At 43.1% G+C, this 14,139-nt stretch overlaps 1 protein-coding gene across 13 annotated transcripts in view; it reads right to left on the bottom strand.

The window, feature by feature from the left end:
- The window catches only part of MYPN (myopalladin), a 346,898-nt gene that overhangs the window by 163,735 nt on the left and 169,024 nt on the right, over window positions 1-14,139 (bottom strand). For 11 of the 13 annotated variants that reach the window (XR_008846301.1, XR_008846300.1, XM_056530264.1 and 8 more), the window contains 2 exons: window positions 13,970-14,065; window positions 7,917-7,954 (listed from right to left, as the gene is read on the bottom strand). Coding sequence is in view for 9 of the 13 variants with exons in the window: in XM_056530264.1 (XP_056386239.1) it covers window positions 7,917-7,954; window positions 13,970-13,972 (41 nt within the window). In the remaining 4 variants the exon portion in view is untranslated. The remainder of the gene's footprint in view (window positions 1-7,916; window positions 7,955-13,969; window positions 14,066-14,139) is intronic. The other 2 variants (XM_056530270.1, XM_056530269.1) reach the window with 1 other exon arrangement.

Below are 14,139 nucleotides of genomic sequence, written 5' to 3'. Positions count from 1 at the left end.
CTATATAAAATGGGTATCGCCATAATCGTACTGACCCACAGAATAAATATAACATCACTTTTACTGCACAGTGTACACCATAAAAAATTATTTTAAAAAAGCCAGAAATTTTCCAGTTTTTCATGATATTTTGGAGTTTTTCACAATTTTTTTTGCATGTGTCAACAAAAATGCACCACTTATATAAAGTACAATATGTCACGAAAAAACGTCAGTTCTTAAGGGATTAATCACAGTATTATTGTATTGTCAAGTCACTATGTTGTGGTAATGGTAGTGGTCGTGGTATGGCGGAATTATTTGTCTCTTGTATAGTCATATTGGTCTGTATACAGTTGATTTTATTTAGTAATAGTGTGATGGTATTATCCAGTCACCATGTGGTGGTAAAATCATGGTCATGGTTTGGTACAGTTATTTATCCCTTGTATAGTGGTGTTATTGGTGATATTGGTTTCTGTATAGTGATGTTATTGGTGATGATGGTCTGTGTATAGGAGTTCTTATTTCGTATCAGGAAAGTGGTACTATCCAGTCACTATGTAGTGGTAATGGTAGTGGTCAATGTTTGGTGTAGTTATTCATCCCTTGTATAGTGGTGATATTGGTGTATAGCGGTTTTTATTTTAAACAGTATCATGATATCATTTAGTCACTGCAGTAGTAATATTCCATTCTGGAGTAGAGGTTTTATTTTATGTTTCTAATTCCCAACCTATAATAAAATCCAGTGCGCATCCCTGGTGAGCAGTGATGCATACACTAGATGCATTACTGGACTGGTCTTCTTCCTTCTTCCATGTGCATGGATCATCACATTGCGCTCAGCCTATTACCCGCCGCAGCGATGTCCCGCCTCGACCGGTGATAGGCTGAGCGCAGTGTGACAATCCGTGCACACGGAAGAAGACCAGACCGGAAGACCGAACAGCTGTAGCGCCTCTACAGGGGAAGGTGAGTTAAAGTTTGTTTTCTTTTTTATTGTAGCCCCGGCACAACAGACTCAAGATACTTTTCAGCAGGCTACTCCTTTAAGAGGAGCAGTTCCTGGAATGTGTCAGCAATAACCATGGACTAACTGAGAGGACCTGGTACAGGGGTTGTCGATAAGGCAGCTGTGTGTAATTGAAGTTTTATTTTTTACACCATCACAGGCATATGGAATAAAAATTCCTTATAGTGTTTAAGGGATAGCCTTTAGGGCAAATAGGGTTGTTATTGGTACCCCTTTCCCTCTTTTTGTGTGATTGTGTCTATTTGCCTATTTATTTATTATAGAGAAGTTACATCCAAAACTTAAAATTAACCATATATTATTAAATCAGAAGTCGTATATATAGCCAATGTTTCTAACATATTTTATTTACTTACAAATATATTAGCATTTTCTACTTTGGCTTGTCTGCCATTTTTGCAAAGATGACAATATGTAACAAAGTAAATGCTATTTCTCCCCCGTACTTTAAAGGGGTTATCTTCCATAAGGTGATTTTAGTGCATACCTGGCAGACAGTAATGGACATGCTTAGGAAGGATCTGCACTTGTCTTGGGGCTAAATGGCTATGTTATGAGATTACCATAACACTGTGGCTAGCTTTTTGTGAACTGGTATTTCCTGTTTGAGTTTCCTTATTTACCTACAAATCCTATAATTCCATTTTCCTCCCTCCCACACATCAGCAACCCAACCCATTGTAACATAAATGAGCTGCATCCATTCAAAAGACCTGTGCTTTCCAATCAGAGTGACTACAACTGTTGCAAAAATACCAGCAGTTGTTCCGCCCTTTGAAGCAGACAGGCTCCCTGTTATCAGCTGACTAGTGACGTCAGGTCTTGGCCGCATTGCAACCTGGGAAAAATCTGAGACAACAGTAATTTTGTATGCTGTTAAAAATAAATATTGGGGTTAAAAATCACATAAGAATTGTGAGAAAACCGTCACACACAGGTACAGACACTATATTATAAACTACACTAACTTTAAAGCCACTGTAGCAAAGTCAAATAAAAAAAAATACTGGAATACCCCTTTAAGGCTTTTTGTTATGCCCCCTTTAATACAATTGTTTTAGGAATGTTACGCCTAGCGCTCCGGGTCCCCGCACCTCCCCGGAGCGCTCACGGCGTCTTTCTCCCTGCAGCGCCCCGGTCAGTCCCGCTGACCGGGAGCGCTGTACTGTCATGGCCGTCGGGGATGCGATTCGCACAGCGGGACGCGCCCGCTCGCGAATCGCATCCCAGGTCACTTACCCGTCCCGGTCCCCTGCTGTCTTGTGCTGGCGCGCGCGGCTCAGCTCTCTAGGGCGCGCGCGCGCCAGCTCTCTGAGACTTAAAGGGCCAGTGCACCAATGATTGGTGCCTGGCCCAATTAGCTTTATTGGCTTCCATCTGCTCCCTGGCTATATCTGATCTCCTCCCTTGCACTCCCTTGCCGGATCTTGTTGCCTTGTGCCAGTGAAAGCGTTTAGTGTGTCCAAAGCCTGTGTACCTGAACTTCTGCTATCCATCCTGACTACGAACCTTGCCGCCTGCCCCCGACCTTCTGCTACGTCTGACCTTGCCTCTGCCTAGTCCTTCTGTCCCACGCCTTCTCAGCAGTCAGCGAGGTTGAGCCGTTGCTAGTGGATACGACCTGGTTGCTACTGCCGCAGCAAGACCATCCCGCTTTGCGGCGGGCTCTGGTGAAAACCAGTAGCCTCTTAGAACCGGTCCACTAGCACGGTCCACGCCAATCCCTCGCTGACACAGCGGATCCACAACCCGCAAGCCGAATCGTGGCAGTAGATCCGGCCATGGATCCCGCTGAGGTGCCGCTGCCAAGTCTCGCTGACCTTACCACGGTGGTCGCTCAGCAATCGCAGCAAATTGCCCAACAAGGACAGCAGCTGTCGCAGTTGACCGCCACGTTACAGCAACTTCTGCCTCTGCTACAGCAGCAACCATCTCCTCCGCCAGCTCCTGCACCTCCTCCGCAGCGAGTGGCCGCTCCTAGCCTCCGCTTGTCCCTGCCGGACAAATTTGATGGGGACTCTAAACTCTGCCGTGGATTTTTGTCTCAGTGTTCCCTGCATATGGAGATGTTGTCGGACTTGTTTCCTTCAGAACGGTCTAAGGTGGCGTTCGTAGTAAGCCTTCTTTCAGGAAAGGCCTTGTCTTGGGCCACACCGCTCTGGGACCGCAATGATCCTGCCACAGCCACAGTCCAGGCCTTCTTCGCTGAACTCCGGAGTGTCTTCGAGGAGCCAGCCCGAGCTTCTTCTGCCGAGACTGCCCTGTTGAACCTGGTCCAGGGTAATTCTTCAGTGGGCGAGTACGCCATCCAATTTCGTACTCTTGCTTCCGAGTTATCATGGAATAACGAGGCTCTCTGCGCGACCTTTAAAAAAGGCCTATCCAGTCGCATCAAGGATGTGCTGGCCGCACGAGAGATTCCTGCCAACCTGCAAGAACTCATCCATTTAGCTACCCGCATTGACATGCGTTTTTCTGAGCGACACCAAGAGCTCCGCCAGGAAAAAGACTTAGATCTCTGGGCACCTCTCCCACAGTATCTGTTGCAATCTACGCCTGGGCCTCCCGCCGAGGAGGCCATGCAAGTGGATAGGTCTCGCCTGACCCAGGAAGAGAGGAATCGCCGTAGGGAAGAAAATCTCTGTCTTTACTGTGCCAGTACCGAGCATTTCTTGGTGGATTGCCCTATCCGTCCTCCACGTCTGGGAAACGCACGCACGCACCCAGCTCACGTCGGTGTGGCGTCTCTTGGTTCCAAGTCTGCTCCTCCACGTCTCACGGTGCCCGTGCGGATTTCTCCTTCAGCCAACTCCTCCCTCTCAGCCGTGGCCTGCTTGGACTCCGGTGCCTCTGGAAATTTTATTTTGGAGTCGTTTGTTAATAAATTCCGCATCCCGGTGACCCGTCTTGTCAAGCCGCTCTACATTTCCGCGGTCAATGGAGTCAGACTGGATTGCACCGTGCGTTACCGCACAGAACCCCTCCTGATGTGTATTGGACCCCACCACGAAAGGATTGAGCTCTTCGTTCTCCCCAACTGTACCTCTGAGGTCCTCCTCGGTCTGCCGTGGCTCCGGCTTCATTCTCCCACCCTTGATTGGACCACCGGGGAGATCAAGAACTGGGACTCTGCCTGCCTTAGGAAGTGCCTCTCCCCCCCTCCCAGTCCCGTCAGGCAAGCCTCTGTGCCTCCTCATGGCTCCCGTCCTTGTGTCACCCTGCCCCGTGCCAAGCTTCACCCTCTGCCCTCCCTCCCCATTCCTACTCCTGCTGCTCTGCCTGCCGTTGAGGAAACCCTCCATTCTTTCCCGGTGTCCTCATCCCAGGGGAGGCAGTTACCGGACAAAAAAAAGGGGAGACCTAAGGGGGGGGGGGTACTGTTACGCCTAGCGCTCCGGGTCCCCGCTCCTCCCCGGAGCGCTCACGGCGTCTTTCTCCCTGCAGCGCCCCGGTCAGTCCCGCTGACCGGGAGCGCTGTACTGTCATGGCCGTCGGGGATGCGATTCGCACAGCGGGACGCGCCCGCTCGCGAATCGCATCCCAGGTCACTTACCCATCCCGGTCCCCTGCTGTCTTGTGCTGGCGCGCGCGGCTCCGCTCTCTAGGGCGCGCGCGCGCCAGCTCTCTGAGACTTAAAGGGCCAGTGCACCAATGATTGGTGCCTGGCCCAATTAGCTTTATTGGCTTCCATCTGCTCCCTGGCTATATCTGATCTCCTCCCTTGCACTCCCTTGCCGGATCTTGTTGCCTTGTGCCAGTGAAAGCGTTTAGTGTGTCCAAAGCCTGTGTACCTGAACTTCTGCTATCCATCCTGACTACGAACCTTGCCGCCTGCCCCCGACCTTCTGCTACGTCTGACCTTGCCTCTGCCTAGTCCTTCTGTCCCACGCCTTCTCAGCAGTCAGCGAGGTTGAGCCGTTGCTAGTGGATACGACCTGGTTGCTACTGCCGCAGCAAGACCATCCCGCTTTGCGGCGGGCTCTGGTGAAAACCAGTAGCCTCTTAGAACCGGTCCACTAGCACGGTCCACGCCAATCCCTCGCTGACACAGCGGATCCACAACCCGCAAGCCGAATCGTGACAAGGAAGGTCCCACACACAGCTCTTTATCGCAGTTTTTCAATCAGCTTTTTAAGCAAAACCAAGAAGTTGATATAGCAGGATGGAAAAGTTTACATTCTTTCTTTAAATTTCCTATTCCTGTTGAATCCACTTCTAGATGTGACTAAAAATACTGAATGAAAAACTGCCCAAAAAAGCTCTGTGACAACCCCCCCAACCCCAAGTATTTCATAGTAAGTATGCAATTCTATGTAGGCATGTTATTCTATGTTATATGCGTATGTAATGTATATACTGTGTTTTTGTGTGCTCAATGTACTGTATAAGCCCCATGAGTACAGTGGGGTGGTGGACCACTATGTATCAGCATGCCCTTGCAGAGTCACTGGGCAATACGTATGGTAGTTTCCCTGGCTGTAATCTTATGAGAGGAGGTCTAAGCACCAGCAGAGGGAAAATTGGATACCGATGTGACCACTGTGGTTTTAAAAAAGGTACTGCAATGCAATGTTTTGCAATGTTTTGGCACCAGAAAGGAGTGTGCAGTGGAACTGCATGCAGGCCTGGTGCAAGGATTTTTGCCACCCTGGGCAAAAGCTAACCTTGACCCTGCCCATTGGCACTGCACTGTAACAAACCACCTCCTCATGTAATCACCTTACCACTGGGGAGACACAGCGCAGATGTCTGGAGACGCGCACAATGTCACCTGACCTGAGTGATCGTGCCTGTCTGCCTCGGGGGTGGCACTGTGCTCCTACAGCAGGCTGAAAAATGCAGATTATTATGGTACCCATGGAGTGGGTGTTTGGATAGGCGGGTGCTTCAGATACTGGCTAACTTTATTGCAGAGGGCAGAGTGGCACCCCCATCAAGAGGGCACTCTAGGCGGCTGCCTATTTTGCCTATTGGCAGAGCTGGCCCTGACTACATGAATTACCTGGAAAATGTGCCATTGCTTGACAGAGAAAGATTATGTTGAGGACAGACCAATGGCACAGTTCATAACCAACACTAACAAATAGAATCTGTAACGATAATAGTTGATTTACACATCAGAAGCAACTGATGACTACCTGGGACTTTCTTATTACTAGCACACTTCTGTTGCCCTTTTCAGATAAATTATTGAATTAGTAACAAATTAATTCACACTTGGGCTTACAAAATATTTTTAAATATCTGTTTTGTTTTGTGACATAAACCCCCGATGTTATTGCTCTCACTGCTATTATTGAGCAAATGGTAGCCCCCTCTATGTTGGACAGCTACAGTATTTTTCTCTCTATCAGTTTTAGGTTGCGGGACTGTTTGCCAGCAGTACTCACGCAGGCACTTCCCTTACTTGTCTAGCAGCACCTTGTCTAGCAGGACAGCACAGCACCTATTCCTCTCTGCTATGACATAACATAGTGTTATTGAAAGTGCACTGAACTGAATTGGCTGGCACTGTGCTGCTGGGGCATGAGCTGCAAAGTACATTGCTATAGACTGCATGTTGGTAGAGGGTGTCATTAATGGCCTGGGTTTGCAAGGTTCTATAAATAAACAGCACTGAACTGCTGCTGCTGCAGATTATGACAATGATGATAAGCCTGCAGACTAAATGGAGGGTGGAGGGAGAAATTAGATTTCTACATTCAGGAGGCAACTTTGTGTACATACAGTAGGAAGAACAATGCCCAAACGTTATTTGTGGTCATAGATGAAAGGGAAGCCTTAATGTTATCTTTCGGACATGGTGTTGATCTTCTGGAAAAGGCAAACAGGCTAACAGATCACAGGCACACAGCCCAGACTCTCTCTCTTTTCCCTGTACATAGAACCAGTTTATCCCTATCCCCACTTACTAGATGGCAGGTAAGTGAGACACCTAATGGTCACGACTTTAGATATTTTATTCTGAGGTAGGAAGAAATTTCTGATAAGTGAATGACAAATGTTAAATATCACATAGTCTATTAAATGGATGGAAGATGCTTGATACTATAGTAACCATTTGACAATGGAAAAAAGAGAAGTGACACAGCCTTGCTCATGAGAGATTACATTCTATGAGTTAAAAGATGACCACTGAAGGTTCCTTCAAGAAGAAAGGAGTAACAGTAAATTACCCATATTTATTTAAAAAAAAAATGATGCACTATATATAACATTGTACATAAAAGTTTTAGCATATGTCAAACCAACCTCCAGTCCAAATTTATAAAAAAAAAAATTCTCCCCCCCATTTGGGGGTTATTGCTGTTATAGACATTATGAGATGTGAAGGGACAGGGAGTCGGGAGAACAGGTTGAATGGGAACTGTAGAATTGAAAAAGTAATCACTAGATTATTAAAAGATAAATTATCAAAAGATAACAAACAAATGGTTAGGGGGATTTATATAAGGTGGGTGAATTAGATATTGTGTGGTGTTTCCTGGCCTCCCGACTCCCTGCCACCTAATTGATTAATGTATGTAGGACTGGGGGGGATAGAGTGGGGGGGGGGGGGGTTAAGGGGTATTTCTATTGATAAAATTGGATGTGATGATTTGTTTAGTTTTTTTGTACTTTGAAAAAAGAAAAAAAAAACTCCAGTCTAAATTTTGGTGGAACTGTCCAAATACCGTAACTGCAAAATAGTGTAGCTTATAAAAACAATCTACAACTCTAAGGAACAGTGGATAGAATTGTGCTTCAAATAATGGTAGGCATGATATATGCATTCTAAATATAAGATGGCACTTGTCTTCTAAATGTTAAGTATTAATAGAAGTTTTTAGAATAGTGAAAATGTCATGCTTCGGTCCTATAAAGGAATTGTGTTATTGTTAAAGAAAGGAAAATAACTCACTCATCTCTAGCTTCTTTTTCATGAGAAATTTCCTGACCCTAAAAAATAGATATTTCAGATATTATTTTGCAAATATACAGGGAGGGATTTTCAGTTATGTAAAATAAGTGCCTATAGTATGACTATGTTATAATGAAACCCACAAAATGCTTTCGCAACAAAAAACTCTTCGAGAAATCTTTAGGGTCCTTGCATTTATCCGGAGATTTAACACTGTTTCACTCTGGCATAGTAGAAAACCGCTGGAGGGTAACTGATGTCTGAACTTATCCCATCCAATCATCCAGCACTTCAGTAGGGATGCAAGACTGCCAGACCTGCCAGATAGAATAACATCTCTTGCAGTGTTCATCTATTCGGCAGTAAAACTCAGGTACAACTGCAAGTAGTTAGCAGCATTTGCTTTTGCCTCCAGTGCTCCACAGATTTTGACAAAGGTTAAGCTATAGCCAAAATGGTGCAATAAAAAGACTACAGCCTTTTGCAAATAATTGAGAGTCTGCTACTTACATGCTGTGACCTGCATTACTTTGATGTGTGTGTGTGCATATATATATATATATATATATATATATATATATATATATGCATAGAGAGAGAGAGAGAGAATGGAGATAACTAAGAAGGAAAGAATGATCCCTAGTTGTTGAAAGACTTTAACTCCCAGCACTCCATGCATGCCCTGACAGCTGCATACTGTCAGGGAATGCTGGGACATGTAGCTGCAGGTCCACATCCCTGGATTGAAGATCACTGGATCCAACATAGATAGGCAGATAGCATTTCTATATATTTCTTGTATTCGTTGGCACCCTTTAAAAGGGGTACCAGCATATACCACCATGTACTGGCAGTAACCATTTACTTGAATAACCCTAATGTTAAAGAAACAAGTGACTGCATTCGGACTATAAATGGCCTGAATGTAGTTACTAGTTGAAAATGCTTGGGCCATTAAAGTCAATGGGGCAATTGTCAGTATGCAAAAGTATATCTTTACATCTGTTTTTGACAGAATGCCAAGCTATACCAGTAACATATAGTTCATTTGAAAGAAAAAAAAAATGTTTGTCATCACTTTTGGAATCTGTTGTGGTCAGTTTTGGATAAAAAAAAATTATACTGATGCAAATAATGAATGTTAGGTTTTCTATAATAGGGTGTTGAGGCTCAGATGATGCTCTAAAAAAAAGCATATCCACATACACACAAATTGACAAATACCTGCACCATATAGTGAAGTAGGCAGCATAATGAGTTTATAGTGTGTCATGTATTAGCATTAAGCAACTCATTACAGTCAATGCAACTTCTTGGGTTTGATTCTGACCAGGCTTCGCTGAAGATGATTTCTATGCAAAATGTGATGTGCCTATGGATTTGGTGAGTGTAATACCTTTCTGGTTATGTGTGCATTTTACTGACTTCTATGCTATATCTACAATACATACACTGCATATATCTGCCCCCTTTTATTTGGGTAAAATGTAATTTAACTATTCAGCTAAAAATGTCAGTTACTTTTTCTCAAATAAGAGTGCTAGTGAGGGGAGTGTGACAATAGAGTGATTTTCCCACAGCAGCCAATCACAGCTCAGCTTTCATTTATCACAGCTCATTAGCTGAGCTGTGATTGGTTGCTATAGGGAAATCCCTCTATTTTTTCTCTCATGCAGTTTGATATATCTGGGCCAATGTATCAATCAGTGTACAAAAAAGTTCTACAGGGTGGGCCATTTATATGGATACACCTTAATAAAATGGAAATGGTTGTGATATTAACTTCCTGTTTGTGGCACATTAGTATATGTGAGGGGGGAAACTTTTCAAGATGGGTGGTGACCATGGCGGCCATTTTGAGGTTGGCCATTTTGAATCCAACTTTTGTTTTTTCAATAGGAAGGGGTCATGTGACACATCAAACTTATTGGGAATTTTGCAAGAAAAACTATGATGTGCTTAGTTTTAACGTAACTTTATTCTTTCATGAGTTATTTACAAGTTTCTGACCACTTATAAAATGTGTTCAATGTGCTGCCCATTGTGTTGGATTGTCAATGCAACCCTCTTCTCCCACTCTTTACACATTGATAGCAACACCGCAGGAGAAATGCTAGCACAGGCTTCCAGTATCCGTAGTTTCAGGTGCTGCACATCTCGTATCTTCACAGCATAGACAACTGCCTACAGATGACCCCAAAGATAAAAGTCTAAGGGGGTCAGATCGGGAGACCTTGGGGGCCATTCAACTGGCCCATGATGAACAATTCACTTTCCAGGAAACTGTTCATCTAGGAATGCTCGGACCTGACAACCATAATGTGGTGGTGCACCATCTTGCTGGAAAATCTCAGGGAACCTGCCAGCTTCAGTGCATAAAGAGGGAAACACATCATCATGTAGCAATTTCACATATCCAGTGGCCTTGAGGTTTCCATTGATGAAAAATGGCCCCACTATCTTTGTACCCCATATACCATACCATCAATTTTTGTGTTCCAACAGTCTTGGAGGGATATATCCAATGTGGGTTAGTGTCAGACCAATAGCGGTGGTTTTGTTAACTTCACCATTCACATAAAAGTTTGCCTCATCACTGAACAAAATCTTCTGCGTAAACTGAGGGTCCTGTTCCAATTTTTGTTTTGCTACGGATACTGGAAGCCTGTGCTAGCATTTCTCCTGCGGTGTTGCTATCAGTGTGTGAAGAGTGGGAGAAGAGGGTTGCATTGACAATCCAACACAATGGGCAGCACAGTGAACACATTTTATAAGTGGTCAGAAACTTGTAAATAGCTCATGAAAGAATTAAGTTACGTTAAAACCAAGTACATCATTGTTTTTCTTGTCAAATTCCCAATAAGGTTGATGTGTCACATGACCCTCTTCCTCTTGGAAAAACAAAAGTTGGATTCAAAATGGCCAACTTCAAAATGGCCACCATGGTCACCACCCATCTTGAAAAGTTTCCCCCCTCACATATACTAATGTGCCACAAACAGGAAGTTAATATCACCAACCATTCCCATTTCATTAAGGTGTATCCATATAAATGGCCCACCCTGTATTTCTAAGCTAGTGTTGTCTAAAGAAGCAGTCCACTTAGACCACCATTTCTTTAAATCAGATTTAAGGAGCAATAAGCTGATTTTATAACGGGTTTAGTATCCTTAGAAGAAGCTGTTAGGGCCCTTTTACACAGACCAACAAGCTGAAGATAACAAGCCCCAGTATCAGTGATCAGCGTTCATTTGCTGAGCCTTCATTCAAGAAATCATTGATCACTGAATTATTCGTGCAGCCTGTCAGGCCCAAGGCTTGATTATGGAATCATACATGTGTGCTATAATTGTATATGTGTATAATGTATAATATAAGGCATGGGTGAGGGTTCATTCAGACTGTGTACTTGTTTTTGTGTATTCCAGTTTTAATTAGGGGGTCTGTCTGCCTGTGTTATACTTCTTTTGAAGTTAAAAGCCTTCGTAGCAGCAGGATATGAGATGTCTCTGGTCCCATCATAAAATCAAAATGAGATAAGCGACCCGGAAGAGAGATGCCCCCACCTGATGGGATCAGAGGGGAGGAGGGGGATGGAGTTTTCCCTCCAGAAAAACCACTATAAAACTGAGATGCTGGACAAACCTTTGTTCAATCCTTGTGGCAAAAGCTGACAAGACATCCTAAAATACAGCTGGACTCTCACTCACAAGGACTGCTATACCATTATGCTGTAAGGACTTTATTTTTGTTTTCTGAACTTGTTTTACTGACCTCTTTTATATATTTTGTTCCTCTATGTCATTTGTTTATTTTATGTATAGCACTGTGATACCTTTTTTCAGATTAAATGTTTAATTAATCAGCTCTGGTCTTTGATCTCTAAATATAGGCGATCACCTTTCTGGAGGAAGCTCTGGTGAAACATGTTTATCGAAGGGTTAATTTGGTGACTTGCTGGGACTAGCAGTGGATACCCAGAGGTCTGGTGGCTTTAATCCTTGCACCATCACACTCTCTCTAGCGTCGTGGCTGGACCGATAGGGTGTGATCGGGACACAGCCCTTTAAATGAATCATTATTTGCAAGGTGATGTACAGCTAATAACAATGATTTTATTGGCCACACAAAAGATGCGATCAGCTGACGAATACATGTTTGCTGTTTTTTTTTTGGCTGGCCCTTTTACCTGGGCTGCTTTATATTCATTCACCTATTATTGGCCCAAGTAAAAGAGACTTTATTGCTGGGGAAATGTGTGGGTGATGCACAGGCCACAATAGGAAACATTTGGGTTTCTATGATCCCTATTAAAATGAATGTACATGGTCATGCAGACCCTTTTCCTTTTTATGTACTTATCAAACAAACCTTTTAACCCACAGCGAAAGATTGCTTTGACTCCATTGTACCACTGTCACATTTGAACAACATTATTAACTTTACTTTTATTTTTAATCTCATGTGGATGTACACAAGATGCAAGCAATGGCTTTGCCTTTAGATGTCCAGAACACTACTCATAATAAGTGAATGGATTGTAAATAATAAGTAACTTTGTTGTTACTTAACCATCAACACTCTCTATTTGTGAGCCATTTTCTCCTGTTCACTTTATTTTTCATCACTGAGTTTGTCTGTGTGATGGAAGTTCATATACATGCCATCCCTACTACAAAAAAAAGCTTTTATGCAACAGGTTGTAAAAGAAATGTGATTTAACATTGTATATTGGACTATATACAAAGTCACCTTGTACAATGAAATGTAGGCATAATAGAATGGCTATAGTATGAGGATGTGAAATTATGAGTACACATGAATATCAAAATATATTTCTACAAAAGCTATGCTTATTTCTTAGGTTCAGACTGGTTAAAGAGTACCTGTCACCAAACTAAACTTTTAATATATTGTTCTTTATGTAATTATAAGACACTTTGCTATTTACTTGCTGTTAAAGAGGTACTCCGGTGGAAAACTTTATTTTTTTTTTTAAATCAGCTGGTGCCAGAAAGTTAAAAAGATGTGTAATTTACTTCTATTTAAAAATCTTAATCCTTCCAGTACTTATCAGCTGCCGTATACTACAGAGGAAGTTCTTTTCGAATTTTTTTTCAGTCTGACCACAGTCCTCTCTGGTGACACCTCTGTCCATGTCAGGAACTGACATGGACAGAGGTGTAAGCAGAGAGCACTGTGGTCAGACAGAAAAGAAATTCAAAAAAGAAAAGAACATCCTCTGGAGTATACAGCAGTTGATAAGTGCTGGAAGAATTAAGATTTTTAAATAGAAGTCATTTATAAATCTGTTTAACTTTCGGGCACCATTATTCCTAATAATCTAAAATAATATAACTATGTTGAAATTGACAGAAGAACGGTATGGCACAATACTATGTCATATTCTGTCTCCATACAATTTAGAGCTTGTGTACACGGATCCGCCAGATATCTGTCTACATGGGGCTTCAAGTAATGTATGAATAAAAACAACATTTCTGTTCATAAATATGGCATTTAAAAAAAACGTTTCACATGTAAAAGAGACATGTGAAAAGTTTTACATGGATGGGGGCAAGAGTGTAGCCATAGGGGGTGCAGAGGCAGCAGTTGCACCGGGGCCCTGGTGCCTAAGGGGGCCCCAAAGCAGATCTGCCCCATAAGAGGCCAGAATTATAATTGTCACATTGAGCCTCTGGACAGGGGAGTGCTGAGATCAGGAGAATGAGCAGGGAGATGCATGCAGTAGCACATGGCTTGAAGTGATCATAGTCTTATAATAGGACCGAAGGACAAAGATTATTGTAAGTCCGTGAGTAATGCATGGTACTGCGTGCATCTCCCCGCTTGATCTTTTGATTAGTGAGGGTCTAGGCACTGAGATCCAGACCTATCAATACTTTTTACATGTGTGTGACATGTCAAAGGTATTTTTTCTAAATGACAGGTACACTTTAAACTTTTACACTTGTCTCCATGGTAATTCTGGCAATCAATACAACATTATGTGACACATCTTATTTGTGATATAGGTAAGAAAAAACATTTACCATAGAGATGGTGTATGGAAGAACTGTAGTTTGCTTCTATCTGTCTAGAAATGGACTTCTCAAAGAAATGACAGGTCGATCAGAGACTTCTTCTTTCTATATGTTAATTAAAAAAAACATACAAAGGCAAATTAAATACCTGAACAATTTATCTAAAAACCATGGGCAGT

The sequence above is a fragment of the Hyla sarda genome, chromosome 7 (genome assembly GCF_029499605.1).
Source record: "Hyla sarda isolate aHylSar1 chromosome 7, aHylSar1.hap1, whole genome shotgun sequence".
NCBI lineage: Eukaryota > Metazoa > Chordata > Amphibia > Anura > Hylidae > Hyla > Hyla sarda.
Note: the sequence above shows the minus strand (reverse complement) of the source record. Positions and strands in the feature narration are given on the sequence as shown.